Here is an 18,755-nt window from a genome sequence, read left to right as displayed (position 1 = left end):
ATCATAGAATGGATGAAAATAGTTTACTGTCAAATAATGCAAAGAGTACGCGACACCTGTTTCCCCCTTATTCTTGGCTCATCAGGCGTACACACTCATTGCACTCGCTTACGGTAATCGAACGTCGGACGTCAGCGCTAGAGGGGCTTCGCAGCGGTGAAGTATTGCTTTTAAATTTTAATTAAGAAGAAAAGAAAACCTTTTTAAATTAAGTCTTAAAAAGAGGTGTAAAGATATTGACAATAAGCTACGCAAACCCACCAAGACATGCAATCGTTTAAATCAAGGCGCAAGTCGAAAAACACCATCCCATAATATTAGTTAACGATTAACACATTTGTATATGTATTGTAAGCATACAATACAACTGATAATATGTTGCGCTTATTTATCTGGTGTACTGACATTTTTGCGCGTTTAACGGCTGAAATCTAACGTGGTTTGTGCCCTTCAGAATGAAAAGAGTTTGCATTTACCTTTTTAATAAAAGGCGAGCTTTTAAGCCTGAGAAATCACCCCGTAAATGCACACGTTTAATTGCACATTTGTTAATATGTATGCTTACACAGTATTAAAAGACACTCAACAAGTACACAGTATTAAAAGACAGTCAACAATTAACGTCATTTACCTTCGTTCCCGCCTCCTCCATTAGAGTATATGGACAAAAAATAGGTTCCAGTTATAACCATTACACGTAGAATTTCGAAATGAAACCTGCCTAACTTTTGTAAGTAAGCTGTAAGGAATGAGCCTGCCAAATTTCAGCCTTCTACCTACACGGGAAGTTGGAGAATTAGTGATGAATGAGTCAGTCAAACAGGTTCCAGTTATGACCATTACGCGTAGAATTTCGAAATAAAACCTGCCTAACTTTTGTAAGTAAGCTGTAAGGAATGAGCCTGCCAAATTTCAGACTTCTACCTACACGGGAAGTTGGAGAATTAGTGATGAGTGAGTCAGTCAGTCAGTCAGTCAGTCAGTCAGTCAGTCAGTGAGTCAGTGAGGGCTTTGCCTTTTATTAGTATAGATTCCTTCTTAATACGCCATATTGCTGAAAACAAATGTCATGAGTGCAGACATTTGGCAACAAGGTAGGAAGTCCAGTTTTGCTTCTACATTAGATACTTACCTCAGTGTCAACAATGTACTGGGTTCAGTATTCTTTTAACCCAATTTAGGGTTGTGAAATGTGCAGCTCTTATTTGTAACATCTAATCAGTTTCCTGTGTTTACTTTTGTAGTGTTTTATCTTCTAGGGTCTTGTTTCAACTCTCGCTACAAACACTATAGGACCTTTGATGATGGCAAAGTACTTCAGCCCCTTGCTGATGAAGGGAAGGGGAAAATTTGGAGTGCAGCTAACTGATAATTCTAAGCAACACTGTGCTATTCTTGTAAACATGTCCGCAAAAGTTGGATCTATTGGAGACAATGGTAAGATAAATTGAATCAGTAATTGTAAAGTAAATTGCAAAAGTATTTCAGGAAAAGAATATATAAAATATTAATTATAAGGAAAATAGTTAAATACATGTAACATAAGTAACTATAATTTAACTGCATATACTGTACGTATGCTAGGTGTTTATCAGATACAGTGCTCCTACAGTATGTAATATCATGCCAGTCTCGTGTAACAGTTAAAATAATCTAAACTTAACAAGTGTTGGAAATACAACACAGGAATTCTGGCCCATATCAACTCCATATTGTCATGTAGTTGTTGTTGATTAGTAGTTGATGAATTGCTATTCTGAATACTTTGTTCCATCTCATCACAATCATGCTCTATTGGACTGAGATACGTTAACTGGGAAGACAACCACGTAACAACTAGCCTCCAAAATAAATGTTTGGCTGGTTTTATGGCCAAGCAAGTGCTTTGGCACAGTTCAGACTTGGCCATGTGTAACTGTACTTACCATACAAATGTTAACCTTCTCACACAGAAATCCCCATTGGACAATAAAAAAAACAAGTGCAGTTAATAAGGAAAAGTGATTATTGAGAAATATATATTGTTATATAAGGGAAAAAAATACAAGTAGCCTCTTCCTGTTTCCCCCAGCATTACATAGACATATATACAGCACCAAGGATGAGGAAAATACTAAATCTCTGTACTCCCTAGTCCAGGCTATAATATTTCATTACTTACAAAATGATTAACAAAGAGCATGATAGACAAAAAGTCCAATGTAAAGTACAGTTACTGTAGAAGATGAAAGCCAATGCATCCTTAAAATGTAAAATTAAGTCAGATGAACCAGTTCAAATTGAATTATTCCAAAAAGAAAAAAGACTCAACCAGTAAGTTCTAATAAGCAAACAGACAGCCATGCAGAATGAAACAAAAAATGTCTAGACACTTTATTTCCATGTGCTAACCAAAAGAGAAATGTTGATGGATTTTTCATTTTATGGTTGGTGATAGTGGTGTCTGAGTCACAGAGATGAGCAATGAAGTTAGTCCATATTGTCTTCCCTGCATAAAATAAGCAGTTTTTAAATTATGTAATCTGTAACAGGATGATATGAACAGCAGAAAATCACACCTCCAATAGAAGTAAATTCTATATTTGTTCATGTCTTTGTAAACACTGTAGGAACATCTTTTTTAGGTGTGTATTTTGTTTTCTTTTTTTTTTGTACATGAAAAAAGGTCGACACATGCAACACTTAACTATCTGAATAAACACATTTAACATTTTGTATTGCCCGGCTACAACTGTATTTAAATTATTTCACTGCCTTATTTCTAAAATAATGCCTTTTGCACTTGCATACAATGCTGGCATGACAGAAAACAACTGATTTTCAAATTATCCTTGGATATTTTGTATTACTTCTGTGTCTATGTACTAACTTGTGCCATGAAAACACCCTGTACTACTATACTGCCACCATCAGCACTGCAGGGCATATACATGTACAGTATATACTGTATGTATCTTTTACCATATCATGGTATTTTCATCAGGATGAATCCAAGGCCAGTCCTTATTTTCCAAACCCCTGTTTGCTTTGCCCCACATAACTGCACCATACAAAAATGAAACTTTGTTGATATGCGCTGCACATATGGTGAGTTGTGCATTCAGATATGCCTTTTTTTGGTACCACATTTGTGTTATTCATTCTCTGAGTGAGCACCTTAGTGTTTCTGGTAATTGCACATGATGTACCCAATTTAAATTGCATTGTCTGCTCATATAATGCTGTCACAAATTTACCAGTCAGTTGAAGACAAAGAACAGGCATACCAAAAACAAAATGGTTACTCAGGTTCTTTTTATACATTATCATGTCTGCATAGTGATGCACCAGAATGAAAATTTTTGGCTAAAGCCAAATTTTAGAAAACACTAGGGCAAATGCTGAACACCTTTTTAAATTTTTTGCTTCTTCCTTCCTTTGTCTGTTGGTTTTTGTTTTCTTAAAAGCATCAGTAAGTCAATACTATTTCTCTTTAGAAGTAATGCAACACAATCTTCTAAAGATGGTGTATACACCTCTAAATACAGTGTGATGTGTTGTGGTCATTTTGTGTAGAACAGGACACACACTTTTAATTATCATTAAAATGATCAGTACAAGAGATAAACAGAAACAGCATCACACATTTGGCCAAAAAATACAACAAACAACATCACATATTTAGCCAAATACTGAATGTTCCATGATTTTCTATTTTTGGCCAAATATTTTCAATGGCTAAAATTGCAGCGCATCCCTAGTCTGCAGTTTTAATTAGGCTATTTGTAAATGTATACTGTACTACTAGCTTTGTTACTTGTCAAAAATGATCACAATTTAGGAATTGAGCTTCTTATCCCTTCTCAGTATACTTGTGTGTATCAATTTATCTTCCCTGGTACTTTCTGTCTGGATTCTTAAAAACAAAATATGGCTAATACTGAACATAAAGGAGAAACAGCAGCAAATAAACTGCCTCTTCTGTATATTTTAAGAATTTTAAGAATGCCAAACTGAAACTATTCAATACTTAATTTAGCTGACATTTTGCCGGGTGACCCATAAATAAGTTCTCAAACTTGATCACTTCAGTTGGGTTCACAATGGGCAGGAGTCTATTTAGTCAGCCTTGAGTACAAGGCTGGGACTAACTGTAGATGGGGTGCAAGTCCATTGCAGGACCCACTCTTGCACAGTTACGATCATACTATAAAGAATTGCTTAACATAATATGCAAGTCTTTTGGGACGTGGGAGGAGAACTTGAGTAGAATGTACATAGTTCATGCAATCTGTGACTTGGCTCAGGATTCAAACCCAGGATGATGGATTCATAAGTAATCATTGAACTACCATGCCAACCTTGTGAGTAGTAAAAATCTGTCAAATGAAAAAGGGTTGCCTTATATTGCTCAAGATTCCAATATGCTGTATCTAAAAGTACTAAAAATGACTGTGAATGGCTTGCATTAATATAGCAAAGGGGTTATCTAAACAGAGACGTAGCTAGGGTTTTCAGCGCCCGGGGAGAACTGAAAATTTCACGCCCCCTCCTGTTTGCCAAAATGCAATGGGGAAGGGAAAGAAACATCAATTTGGCGTCCCCTGGATGCAGCGCCCAGGGACAGATGTCCCCCCTTGCCCCCACCCCAGCTACGCCACTGTATCTAAACTTTGCAAAACTTTGTTTGAGGCATGTTCATAGTAACTAGAGATAGTGTTAATAACATCGACAATAATATCTCATACCATTCACGCAGTGAGATGATCAAAAGCATAATAACAATGGCTCTGTATCAGTTAATTACCAACAGACTATCTTAGTGAGGTGTGCAATAATTACTTTACAATTTTCTACATAATGTTTTCATATCTGATTAACTATTTGTTTTGTCTCCAGATTTAGGTGGATGGTACAGCTATCACATGTCAAAGGCAGCACTTAATATGGCAACCAAAAATCTAAGTATTGAAATGGGCAGAGGAAGAGATAAGGTTGCATGTGTGGCCTTGCATCCTGGCACAGTGGAAACTGATCTCTCTGTGCCTTATCGCCAAAATGTTTCCAAAGAAAAACTCTTCAGTGCTGCATATTCAGTTCAGTGCCTAATGAATGTTATTGATGGCCTCAGTTTACATAAAACTGGAAGGTTTTTAGCTTGGGATGGATCAGAACTCACTTGGTAAAGAAATACCAAAATATACATTCTCCGATATTCATTACATTTTTTACTTTGAAAAAATTAGAAATGTGATGCTTAATAGAAAAAAATCCAAAACAACTTAACATGTCAAATGAATTTGTATTTGTTGATTGGCAGCATCTAATGCTTGTTGGTTGTTTATATATATATATATATTGTGATGCCTGGGTGTGTACAGACACAGACACTCAGGACACTAATTCTACTCCACACAGCACACAATTTATTTATACAGTTGTCTTCCACAGCACACAAAGCAAGTGCAATCTTTTCACCATCACCTTCAGTCCTCTCTATAGGCTTTGTCTTCTTCCTCCTGACTCTGGCCAATGACTTCTGGCGACTGGCCCCTTTTTATAGGGCACCCGAAAGGACTCTAGGTGCCCAATGAGCTTCTTCAGGATGTGGTACCAAATAGGGCCCCGAAAACATCCATGCACCCCTGGTGGTGGCCACGGCCCCCAACAGGGTTGAGCTTCTGGAAACCAATGGGGCTGCCTTCTGTTGGTCTGGGAAGAATACAGTGTTCCTATATTTCATTATACTTCATTATATTTCATAAAATCTATAGATTTTAGAGTGAGTTAGGTACAGTAAATTGCCATTGTCCACAAATTGTGCCTGATATTTGGGACATGACAATTGTGTCATGTCAGTTACCTTTTCATTGCATCACTGATTTTGATTTATCTATCCATTATCCAATCCACTATATCCTAACTACAGGGTCATGGGGGTCTGCTGGACCCAATCCCAGCCAACTCAGGGCGCAAGGCAGGAAGCAATACCCAGGCAGGGCTCCAGCCCACCACAGGGCACACACACACACACACACACCAAGCACACACTAGGGACAATTTAGAATCACCAATGCACCTAACCTGCATGTCTTTGGACTGTGGGAGGAAACCGGAGCACCTGGAAGAAACCCACGCAGACATGGGGAGAACATGCAAACTCCATGCAGGGAGGGCCCGGGAAGTGAACCTGGGTCTCCTAACTGCAAGGCAGCAGCGCTACCCACTGTGCCACCCTGATTTTGATTTAGATTTTATAAAAGTGTATTTGTAGTACTAGGGTGTTGTACCGTGTTAGCCATTATGAATGTAGAGAAAAGCCAAGCAAAATGACACCTTTTATTGGCTAACTAGAAAGATTACAATATGCAAGCTTTCGAGGCAACTCAGGCCCCTTCTTCAGGCAAGATGTAATCAATGATTACATCTTGCCTGAAGAAGGGGCCTGAGTTGCCTCGAAAGCTTGCATATTGTAATCTTTCTAGTTAGCCAATAAAAGGTGTTATTTTGCTTGGCTTTTCTCTACATAAAAGTGTATTAAAATGCAGTGACTCAATCAATTACTTTTGATAAAAAAAAACCCAAGATGAATAGCATTTGAGTAGATAATTAAAAAAAATGTGCTGCATGCCTTTGATTTTGACTTCTGCTTCTTTCTGACATTGTACATGCTGACAGTTGAGATGTGGATGACAACTTTGCCTGTTTCAGTGTGTCGTGCATATAATGCATAGTCAAGCATGCCCACTTGGACTTGTAATGCAAATGTTTTAAGGATGTGGAAGGAAAACCCACAAAGACAAAGGTAGAACACAGAAACTACATACAGAAAGTGCCTGGATATGGAATTTAAATCCAGGATACTCTGTCCAGGAGGTAACAGCATTAAAAACTTGTGACAGATAGGGGGGCGCTGTCATCCCCTTGAACCCTCAGATCAGACGCCAGACACCAGATAAAAGTCCAATTATTATTTTATTAGGACAAATATGTGCACCAAGCGCCCTCCACCCCACAATACTCATAAATATCACAATTATAATAAACAATCCTCCACTCCCAGACGCGTTGCCACCCTTCCTCCCGACTCAGCTCGTCCGTCTGGGATCTCCCACAGTCCTTTATAGTCCATGACCCGTAAGTGCTTCTGAACCCTCAGTCCATGTGACTTCCTAGCACTTCCGGGTCAGATCAAAACTCTTCTTTTTCATCCCAGAAGTACGTCATTTCCTCTGTTGCTGTGACTAAGACATACTTCCGGGTTATAGGGGAAATACACGTCCTTGAGCCTCCCTGTAGCGTCCTCTTGCGGCCCTCATGGTATGCAGCAGGGTTGTGAATAACGACTCCATTGTCCATAATTCCCACCTGGCATTCGGGGTACCTCCATGCTGCAGGGAGGGCTCCATCTGGCGGCCTGGGGGTATTGGCCGGGATGAATGGCCAGCCATATCTCACAAACTGTATTATACCACCCCACCACTGTGGTGCCATTCACATTTGTTATTTTAAATGGCTATTAAATGATCAGAATAAAAAGGGTTATTTTAGTATACTGTGTGCACAACTTTATACACATACTCCCAAATGCATGGTAGGCATGAGTCTGTCTATTTTAGGTTACCTTTTGTCACAGTCCTACTTTAAGAATGTGTTAGCATTTCTGCCTTTTAAATAATGTTGTGTGTGTAAGAAAATAATTTCTATATTTATAGTGAAATGCATTTTTATTTATATATATTTTTTTATGTTATATTTGTGGCTCTATGATATAAAGATAAAGAAATAGTGTTTTATTAAATAGCAAAAAATGTCTTGAACATTTTGACTATTTAATATGCACTCACCAGTTTAGTAATGAGACCAGCAGCTTGATTTATGCATAGGAGTAAAGAAGAAGAATGGTACACTTTTAATGTACCCTTTCTTTTTTTCTGTCGGCTATAAATCGGAAGCTTGTATGGGACAATGGCCTCATCTATATTCTAAAGCTGCCTAATTTATGCTCCCTTTTTTCTTTCCAACACAGCTGAGATATTACAGGAACATTTTAGAACGTATTCTTTTTTCAGCTGCAATCACAATCTCGGCTAAACTGCATAGTGAAGGACACGAAATTCCATAGCAACATCCCTGGCATGCTTCGACTGTATGTTACTGAGAGCTGAATCTTTAATGATACAAATCTTGCAAGCATTCAATTTAATATATTTTATAAAATTGTGGCAAAAAATTATTTTATGATATTTTGTGTGATGGTAAGAGTGATCATTGAAATATCATATTTAACTTTGCAATTTATGGTGAATCTCTACCAAATCAATGCATTGACTACATCCATTATTAAACATTTAAAATATGTGAATTATAGTTGAGGTTTTTTTTCTGTAACCTAAAATCTTGAAATATGTGTAGCAATAACAATAAGATATTAACACTTTTTTTTAAGCTCCATGCACCCTGTTTAGAGTTGCTTGTCACATTCTAGTTTATGACTGAAAACGTAACAACATTCTCCATTCTCCAGTGTGTAATCCATTTCAGTATTGAGGGTTCAGTGCCCATCCTGGAAACATGAGGTGTAGGGCAGGAACCAGCCCTGAATTGGGTGCTCGTTCATCAGAGGGTGGGACCAATTTAGAACTGCCTGTTAATCCAACTTTTACACCTTAGGAAATTGTGAGAGCCAAACCTGTGGAGTCATTGGGGAGAATGTCCTTATTCTGCAAAGGCTACTACTGGAATATTGGATCCATGAAGCAGCAGTGCTAACCACTGCCCTAAAAAGTATTACATTACCAAAAGCATTATTCCTTTAACATAATCATTTGCAATGCTTATGTTGCAAATACAGCTACTAAACATGTGTTTAATATGATACAAAAAGAGAGAGACAAGCTGTAAAATAGGAATTAAAAAGAGATAAGTCTTAAAAATGGCAACCTTTACGTGTCACATATACAGGATGTTAGTTATACTGGATCAGCCACTCATTCAGTAATTTACCAGTGTTCTCATAGAGCACATCTCTAATCAGTTTGATCATTTTAATGTTTACCATGAAGCCTGACATTCTATCCCTACCTTCTATAACAGATGGAACCAGCTAATGAGTAGTTTGTTTGGCACAAATGAACCATTCACCATGTACTGTTACTGTGAAAGACCATCTGCAAAGATTATCTCGTTTAATGAGCATTCTTGTATTCATCTGATCTGACACCCACTAAATAGCTCATTTCTAGCTTAGTCAGTGAGCTTTTTTTTGTTTCTGTGTAGATATTTCCCTTATTATTATATAAAGACATAGCAATATTCTACACAGTCTTTTGAACTACCCCACCTCAGAGAAAGCATATTCAGGTTTGTAATTACTGTATGTATAATATCAGCTTAAAACAGAATACTGTTTTATGCAAGTTTTAAAACATATAACACATGGCAAACACATTATTAATCATATAATATTCAGAGAAGGGGTGTTTGGTTTGGAAAGATGTTGACAACAGTGGATAACACAGGGAAGGGTTAAATACCATCGAAAGCCTCTAGGAAAGAGAAAAGGAAACATCAGCAGACAAAATGGTCCTGCATATGCTACTGTGAGAACACTTGGTGTGCGTCTGGCTGTACACCTTGTGTGTTTGTGTGTTCCATGTGACCTTTAAGGACATTATGCAAGGGCATCAACATGAATAAGACTTGGAGAGAGGCAACCTGAAGAAAACTACAGGACTAGTGATCCAGCATTTGTTATTTTAACTGAAGGTCAAAGGCTGCTGGGACACTGGCAGCCATTGGGGTGGGGGGGCTTTAGCTTGGTTTATCTGCCACAAATCTACATTAGAGTCTGTGCCATCCAACTCTGGTCCTGGAGTAGATATGAAGTGATCCAACAGATGACCCGCTAAATCGGGGCCTCAGACTCCAACCAATATAACTCCAACCAGTTTCTTTAACAGAAGCCAATTATTGTTGTTAATTAAGCCTTTTGTATAATTCCATGATTTGTTGGTACTCTCATTCAGCCACAGCAGACATTTCCAAAACTGTAGATTTTTTGTTTTCTAAGATTATCATCAAAATGTTTTGTGGACCAGAGCAGATTAACATTACTGAGACCTTCACTTTTCTTTATTTTCATACTGTATGATGGACACAGGTTGTCAGTCCTGTATTGACTTGTTCTGTATCAAATTAATGTTTGGCTGCTAATGAAAGAGAAAAAAGAAACAATTAAGGAGTCTGAGTCTTAAGTAGAAACTCAATTTAAATGAAGGCAAGAAAAGTTAATTAGGAGCAAAAACATGTTACTAGTTAAGAAAAGGGTTAAAATGCAAACCTGCAGCCGCATAGGTCTCCAGGGCCGGAGTAGGAGACCTCGGGTTAGAAACCTACTCCTAAAGTGGACACATTCAGTCATACTCAACCAATTACCCCAAAATGCATGACTTTCAATGGAAACAGACTAAGAATTCCACAAAGATAGTGTCTATGCCAGAAGTCAAATCCAGCCTTCGACAGCTTTGAGGCAACTTTGCTTACACCTGTGCCACCAAAACGCCTAAGAAAGGTGAATTGGCTGATGAGTCAAAGATGCAATCAGATAATGGGGGATATATTTATAATAACAAAAAAGGGCCATCAATTGTCAACAGAGACTCAAAGCCTAAAAATCAGAAAACACTTTAAACAACAAAAGAGTGCAAATGGCAAATACCAAGTTGTCTCCCCATCTGAGAACAATTGTAATTAGGCAATCTTTAGTCAATCGGGCCCATACCTGTAATACAAAAGCACAGCTTTAGTTTATAGATATTATTCTATCCTGCCAAAAGGGTATTTTTCTGTCATACCACATTGCTCTACTTTTTGAAACTTGAACTAATCTTAATTAACAGGAACATTAACATGAATAAACTAAAATTAACAGCAATGTAGAAGCTGTTGTCATCCTTCAGAATTTAAGACCTGTTCATAAACAGGCTTCAACTGCATATTCAGTGAGTCTATCTAATTCTCATCTTAAATAAGAAACTGCACAATGATTTCTATCACAGACCTGAAGTGTCTTTAAAGCTCAATCCGCAGGATGTGTTGCAGCACTTTTTGGATAGAACTCCCTCAGTGACCCCTAGTGTGTTCTCATGTAGTCCATTTAGCCTTTACTACACTCAGCCTCCATACTACACATTCTATTAAATGAGTAACATGGTCCCACTGACCCCAGACACTTTGTTGCCAATTAGTTAAATAAGTTACAGAGTCCTCAATGTCCTCACCTTTAAAGAGGCAATCTGGTCTTAGCCTTTTTTTATCTGGGAACATAGAGTAGTGTTATTATCTGTCAGCCATGAGATCTTATTGCTTGTTTACTCTCACTTATCTGTTGTATCAAGATGACCTGGCATATCCAGATAGATAGATAGATAGATCTTTATTGTCATTGTCACTTTTACAAAGGAACAACGAAATTGAAGATAGATAGATAGATAGATAGATAGATAGATAGATAGATAGATAGATAGATAGATAGATAGATAGATAGATAGATAGATAGATAGATAGATACTTTATTGATCCCAAGGGATATTTAAGAAGCAGTAGATAAAAATTATACCAAGTTAAATATAAACATTTAAGTACACACTATACAAATAACAAATACTATACAAATAATGCAGTCACAAGCTGGTGCATGTAATAATACTAGTGCAGTGAGAATTAAATAATGCTATACTACCAAAGTGACAGGTGGCACCTAATAGTAAAGAGACAGATGCAAAAGTTACATTAATATTAAAGTAAAGTAAAATAAAATAAAGTGACATGGCTTAAGCTGACAGGGTAACATGCTTTAAGTGATACATTCTGAAAAGGTTATATAGTAGTGATCAGGAATTGAGATATCAGATGTAGTGCATAGCTAATACAGCTAATATATCTTTTGAGCAGAGAAGTATTATCAGGTCCAGAACTCAACAAGCCCCTGCCCCTGTTGGAAACAATTAAAGAGTCTAATTGCTCTGGGGACAAAAGATCTTTTGTATCTGTCCGTATTGCAGTTCTGTAATAGCAGTCTACCTGTAAACAAACTCCTCTGCTTAATTATGGTGGTGTATAATGGGTGATGTTCATGGTCTATAATAGATAGTAGCTTGCATAGGGTCCTCCTCTCTGCAATTATCACCAGGGAGTCCATTTCAATACCAACAATAGATCCTGCTCGCCTGATCAGCTTGTCAATACACTCAGCATCTCTCTTACTCAAGCTGCACCTCCCAAGCAGACCACAGCATAGAAGAGAGTACTGGCAACCTCCGACTGATAGAACATCTGCAGGAGTTTCTTAAATATGTTAAAGGAACCAAGCCTCCTCAGAAAATAGAGCTGGCTTTGCCCCTTCCTGAACAGAGCCTTTGTGTTCTCTGACCAGTCCAGACTGCCATCCAACTCCACTCCAATGTATTTATTTACAGGTCTTGACCCACTCCACATCAACCCCTTTAATGGAGACAAGTCTCAGTGGTGGTCTAGACCTACGGAAGTCCACGACCATCTCCTTGGTTTTGTTTTGACCCACACCATCCCACAATGTCATTCACCAAACCCTCATACTCCTCCTCCTGTCCACCCCTGTCATACCCCACAATAGCAGTGTCATCTGTGAACTTATTCATGTGGCATGTCCCTGAGTTGTCCAATGTGTACTGGGTAAAAAAGAAAGGGGAAGGAACAGTCCCCTGTGGAGCTCCTGTGCTACTGATTACAGTCTGTGATGTGCAATTCCCCAGTCTAATTGACTGAGGTCTACCAGTGAGGTAATCTGTAATCCAGTTCACCAGTTGCGAGTCCACTTTAAACCTGTACAACTTGTCCCACAGTAGGATGGACTAGATGGTGTTGAAGGCACTGGAAAAGTCAAATAACATGATACTCACAGCACTACATTCCTTTGTCCAGATGTGAGTGGGCTGGGTTGAGAAGGCAGAGAATGGCGTCAACCACACCCTCCTTCTCTTAATAGGCAAATTGCAGGGGGTCTAATGCGTGATTCACCTGTGAACTGAGGAGATGAGGAAGTAGTTGCTTCAGAGTCTTCGTAATATGGGATGTTAAGGCCACAGGCCTAAAGTCATTGAGTTCACTGGATCTCACTTTCTTAGGAACTGGGATGAGACACAAGGTCTTCCACAGTGTGGTGACCCTCCGCAGTTGCTGGTTCAGGTTGAAGATGTGCTGAAGGGGTTCTGCCATTTCAGCAGCACAGGCCATTAGAAGTCTTTGGCATACCTTCTCTGAGCTGACTGCCTTCCTAGGATGCAGTCTCCTCAGTTCTGTTCTAACCTGGTCAGCAGTGATGGTGTGAGAAACAGGGGGGGCTGTTAGCACCTTTTGACATGCTGCTATGTTGGTGGGGGGAGAGGAATACATGATCTTTGCTAGCAGCTTGGGGATGGGGTGACTGAGTAGGTGTGAGGGAGGGGGTTGGTGGCTAGTGATTTAGTGGTAGTTAAAGCAGGAACAGGGTGGCCAAACCGGTTGTAGATGAGATTAAACTAATTTGCTCTCTCCACCTGATCCTCTGCTGTTCCTTTGCTTATAGCATGTCTTCATACCATCCCACATCTCTCTTATGTTATATTGATGCAATTTGTATTCTACCTTCTTCCTCTAGGACTCCTTAGCCTCTCTTAGTCGAACCTTAAGATCTTTCTGTACACTCCTCAGCTCTACCTGGTCCCTGTTTTTGAAAGCTCTCTTCCTCTTGTTAAGAAGGACCTTAACATCACTGGTAATTCAGTGCTTATTATTAGCAAAGCAATGTACAGTTTTAATGGAACAACAGTGTTTACTTAAGAAACTTAAAGGGTCAGAAGTAGGCATTTTTCATAAATCTATTCTGAAATCATATATTACAAAACAATGTTGTACACATTTATGTCAAAAATAAAAGCAAAAATGAAAGGAATGAATTGTCATCACTACTACTGATCTCAATGTCACTGTATTGTGTATAGTTTGATATGAGAGGTAAAAGACATGTGAACAGCATTTTTAATCTCCATCCATACCCCAAAACAGTCAGCAGTGAGATTACCCAAATGCCACAGCATAATTCGCACCCTAGCAGAAACGTTTAGAAACGACCATGGCCAGGAAACTTACCAACGTTATTTTGAACAATACAAAAGTGCTAAGTTATCTAAACTCATTTATTCAGATTTTTGGATAGACATTTAAATACTTGAATCAAATTGGATTGGTTTTAGCGCCAGTATTTGTGACTAGACCATTCACTTGATGACTTGTTCCTACATGACCTCACTGGCTATTGCTAGCACTTACTTTTACAGTAGGCTCTTTTCGTGATCTAGTACAGATGTGCAACTCATTTAACAAAACTAATGTGAAAGTGTGAGCAAACTCAATCAAACACAAGGTGAAAGACAATCGCAAAGTCTTATTAATAAAACAAATGTACACTAATGAATGTACAACTATTCAAAGTATTGTAGTTCTAACTTGGTTATATTATAGATGTGCCCTGAAAACACTCCATTTGGTGGAACGTAGCTTTAATTATCCTGTCAGTGTAACTGTAAGAAACACAATGAAGCAGAAAGAAAAGTGATAAAATGATATAATTTTTATTTACTTGCACTTCTATTATGATGTTAAATAAAATTAAAATAACAAGGTACTGCTGCTGTTTCTGTTTTATGCAGGTGTCTATGCAGGAGTACTTTATGGGTACTTGATTGGCAAAATCTTGTTCATCAAGCACTGAAATTACAGAAGAAGAAGAAGAGTAATAATAGTCCCGGTGAGCAGGGGCCACATCTGGGACCAACTGTTTATGGGATGCTAATCCATTGGAGAAAACACTTTGTTACATTTGCAAGAAAGGGCAGAAACAGCTATTATTTCTTACAAAATGCAACACTTTCTAAGTGGACAAGACCATAATGACATTTTTTTATAAGTTTTTTATTGAATCTGTTGTTACATCTGCTTTCATTTGTTGGTTTGGTACCCTCAGCATTAAGAACATATATCATCTTAACGACAATGGAAATATTAGCAGTAGCAATACTGGTTTGCAGCTGGCCTCTGTCACTGAGAGAAGGCCAGGTAAATTCTGTCAGTAGCTATCCTTTTTTCTCAGCTTTTGCCATTAAGCTGCAAATTTAGGTTCCCAAAAGTTAACAGTGCCAGGTTTATTAACTTTATCTGGTTATTATGTACATTTATGGCCAGAAAAACACATAGCAGCTCAAGATGATGTGCAGAAAACATTTACCAAATGTATCCCAGAGACTAAACCACGGGCTAAGAACTAAAAATCACTGGAACTTCTTTATGAACTAATATACTGTAATAATAAACGTAAGCATTCATGTGCATGTACCTTTCATCATCTATTTTCAGAAGCATGTAACATCATCATAGTTAGTGAGTTTGATAAATGATATCTAGTTAATACAAGTGGAGTTGCTTTACACCAAGCAATAAGTAAAAGCCATGAAATGCAAGGTGAAGTGTAGTAAAAATAAAAAAGTAATAGTTATTTTCTCTCTGTAATCTACAGGATGATTACTATCTCTATACAATCAGTAACACTGGTTAAAAGGTAAACCTGTTCTATTTATTATTCCAGTACTAGTAAAAAATTCAAATTGAGTTAACTGTTTGTTTGTTTTTTTATTCTGGGAAGTGTTTGTTTGACCCATTATCTGAACCTTTCACCTGCAGACGTATGAGATCTTTCACTGGTGAGATTAATGAGTAAACTAAAATGATTTGTCTGAGGTCACACAGATCAAAAAGATAGTCATCTTCATTGTTTTGCCATTTAGAAGAGCCGGAATGCCTTTGTGTAAAACAGAATTAATCTAATTATGTATATATCATTTACAGTAGCTATAGCAATGGACTGACACCCTGTTTAGAGCTGTTTCCATGATTCCATAAACCCTGAATTATACTAAGTGGGTCTGAGAATATTATGCTACATAAAACAGAATTAATATAATTATTTATATACCTTTTAGGTCTGGCAAAGGACTGGGACCCTGTTTCATGTTGTTTTCTTGACCCCAAGGACCATGAATTGGATTAAGTGGGTTTAATAATGTTATGTTATGTATACTATCTACAGTATAACATTATTCTTATATCTGTAAATCAGTTGTGGTCCAAATCAGTGCCAACACTCAAAAACCTAGAGCCAGACTAGTGAAAGTCCAAAGTGAAGTTGCTATCTTGGTTGTTTTTTACTCCAACCAAAACTAGCAAGGTTGCTGTTTCAGCTATATGAGTAGTTTAAGAGTCCAACAAACCTCTCAGTGTGAAAAAGTGTTTCTTAACTTTATTTTTTAAATGCGCTTGTTGTAATTTCTATCATGGTCATTAATTACTTTGTTTACTATTTAATTAAAAAATTATGATGGAAGTTTTGAAGTTCTCCTTGAAGCCCAACAAACAGATATGGCAGCTCAGGCCGTCTCCATTTTATAAGACTCATCAATGCATACTAGGGGGTACAAGTCCTTCCAAGTGACTGCATTCACTCATCTATAGTTAACACAAAACCAGCAGCCATACTACCTGAGATTCAGAATAGGTGATCCACCTGAAGTTAAGCATGTTTGGACCTGGCCAGTACTTGGATGGGAGACCATCTAGGAAAAGCTTGGATTGCTGCTAGAAGATGTAGTGGTAAGGCCATCATGGGACCCTGTGGACTGTGTGTAAATTCCAACCAGGGATTCGGTGCTGTAAAAACTGGCCCAGTCCTTCAGATGAGGTGCAAAACCAAGGTCCTCACTCTGTGTGATCTTAGGAGATCCCTGGGTATCTTTTGAAAAGAGTAGTATTTTTTGAAAATAGTATTTCATTTATGTTAGGTAGAATGCCCAGAGGGGACTGGGAGGTCTCGTGGCCTGGAACCCCTACAGATTTTATTTTTTTCTCCAGCCTTCTGGAGTTTTTTTTGTTTTTTTCTGTCCATCCTGGCCATCAGACCTTACTCCTTTACTATGTTAACTAATGTTGTCTTATTTTAATTTCTTATTTTGTCTGTTATTTTTCTTTATTATTTAAAGCACTTTGAGCTATTTTTTGTATGAAAATGTGCTATATAAATAAATGCTGTTGTCGTTGTAGGGGGTTTTCCTATGTCCTGGCTAAAGTGCCCACTGCAACTTGGTAATTCTGGCCCCCTAATCATCAACAGTCCCTTATTGGCTTACTATCTCTCTCACACATTCACCACCTAATAGCTAATGTGTGGTTAGCGTACAGGAGAAAGAATGACTGCCGGTGTATGCTACACATTTGCGGTGATTAAAATGGTTCCTCACTGTATATAATGCGTTTTGAGAAGGTGATAAATTGTTATATGAATATTATTAGTTAATTAACACTACCTTTAGAATTAACCAACATTTCTTCAAACATTTTTTCTGAGTAAGAAGAATAACCAGCCCAACTATCCATATTAGTATCTATTGATCTACTTATTATTCTGGTAAATTTTCGTCTTTCAAATGGATATGAATCATCGATGTATTAAAAAATATGTGCAAAATAATTTGTAGTTTCTGAACAAGTTTATTTGCTTAAATTCACATCATAATAAAATACATAGGAACTATGTGAATGTATCAGGGGCTCAGAGCAGAGGACAGTGAAGCTGATACATTTACATAATTCCTATGTACAGTAATCCCTCGCTATATCGCGCTTCGCCTTTCGCAGCTTCACTCCATCGCGGATTTTATATGTAAGCATATTTAAATATATATCGCGGATTTTTTGCTGGTTCGCGGATTTCTGCGGACAATGGGTCTTTTAATTTCTGGTACATGCTTCCTCAGTTGGTTTGCCCAGTTGATTTCATACAAGGGACGCTATTGGCAGATGGCTGAGAAGCTACCCGGCTTACTTTTCTGTCTCTCTTGCGCTGACTTTCTCTGATCCTGACGTAGGGGGATTGAGCAGGGGGGCTGTTCGCACACCTAGACGATAAGGACGCTCGTCTAAAAATGCTGAAAGATTATCTTCACATTGCTATCTTTTGTGCAGCTGCTTCCTGAAACGACATGCTGCACGGTGCTTCGCATACTTAAAAGCTCGAAGGGCATGTATTGATTTTTGATTGAAAAACAAACTCCGTCTCTCTCTCTCCCTCTCTCCCTGCTCCTGACGAAGGGGGTGTGAGCTGCCGCCTTCAACAGCTTTGTGCCGCGGTACTTCGCATACTTAAAAGCAAACAGCTCTATTGATTTGTTTGCTTTCCTCTGTCTTTCTGACAGACTCTGCTCCTGACGCGCACTCCTTTGAAGAGGAAAATATGTTTGTATTCTTTTAATTGTGAGATGGAACTGTCATCTCTGTCTTGTCATGGAGCACAGTTTAAACTTTTGAAAAAGAGACAAATGTTTGTTTGCAGTGTTTGAATAACGTTCCTGTCTCTCTACAACCTCCTGCGTTTCTGCGCAAATCTGTGACCCAAGCATGACAATATAAAAATAACCATATAAACATAGGGTTTCTACTTCGCGGATTTTCTTATTTCGCGGGTGGCTCTGGAACGCAACCCCCGCGATGGAGGAGGGATTACTGTATGTTATAGTGATGTAAATTTAACCAAATCAACTTGTACAGAACGACAGTTACCTCTCAAATCGTAAAACGTTAAATGAATGAGTTATGACCACGTGGTAAACTCGAGTGGGTGTAATTCCGAAATTGGCAACGCCGCTGCCCAA

The 18,755-nt window shown here is 38.2% G+C and overlaps 1 protein-coding gene across 1 annotated transcript in view; it reads left to right on the top strand.

Moving 5' to 3' along the window:
- The window catches only part of zgc:65997 (uncharacterized protein LOC794398 homolog), a 17,190-nt gene extending 12,018 nt beyond the window's left edge, over window positions 1-5,172 (top strand). The window contains exons 2-3 of the mRNA XM_028792696.2: window positions 1,260-1,437; window positions 4,879-5,172. Coding sequence (XP_028648529.1) covers window positions 1,302-1,437; window positions 4,879-5,165 — 423 coding nt within the window. The 5' untranslated portion in view covers window positions 1,260-1,301 and the 3' untranslated portion in view covers window positions 5,166-5,172. The remainder of the gene's footprint in view (window positions 1-1,259; window positions 1,438-4,878) is intronic.
- The last annotated feature ends 13,583 nt before the right edge of the window (window positions 5,173-18,755 follow it).

This window comes from Erpetoichthys calabaricus, chromosome 2 (genome assembly GCF_900747795.2).
Source record: "Erpetoichthys calabaricus chromosome 2, fErpCal1.3, whole genome shotgun sequence".
NCBI lineage: Eukaryota > Metazoa > Chordata > Cladistia > Polypteriformes > Polypteridae > Erpetoichthys > Erpetoichthys calabaricus.
The sequence above is the reverse complement of the archived record's forward strand: the minus strand, read 5'-3'. Positions and strand labels throughout refer to the sequence as shown.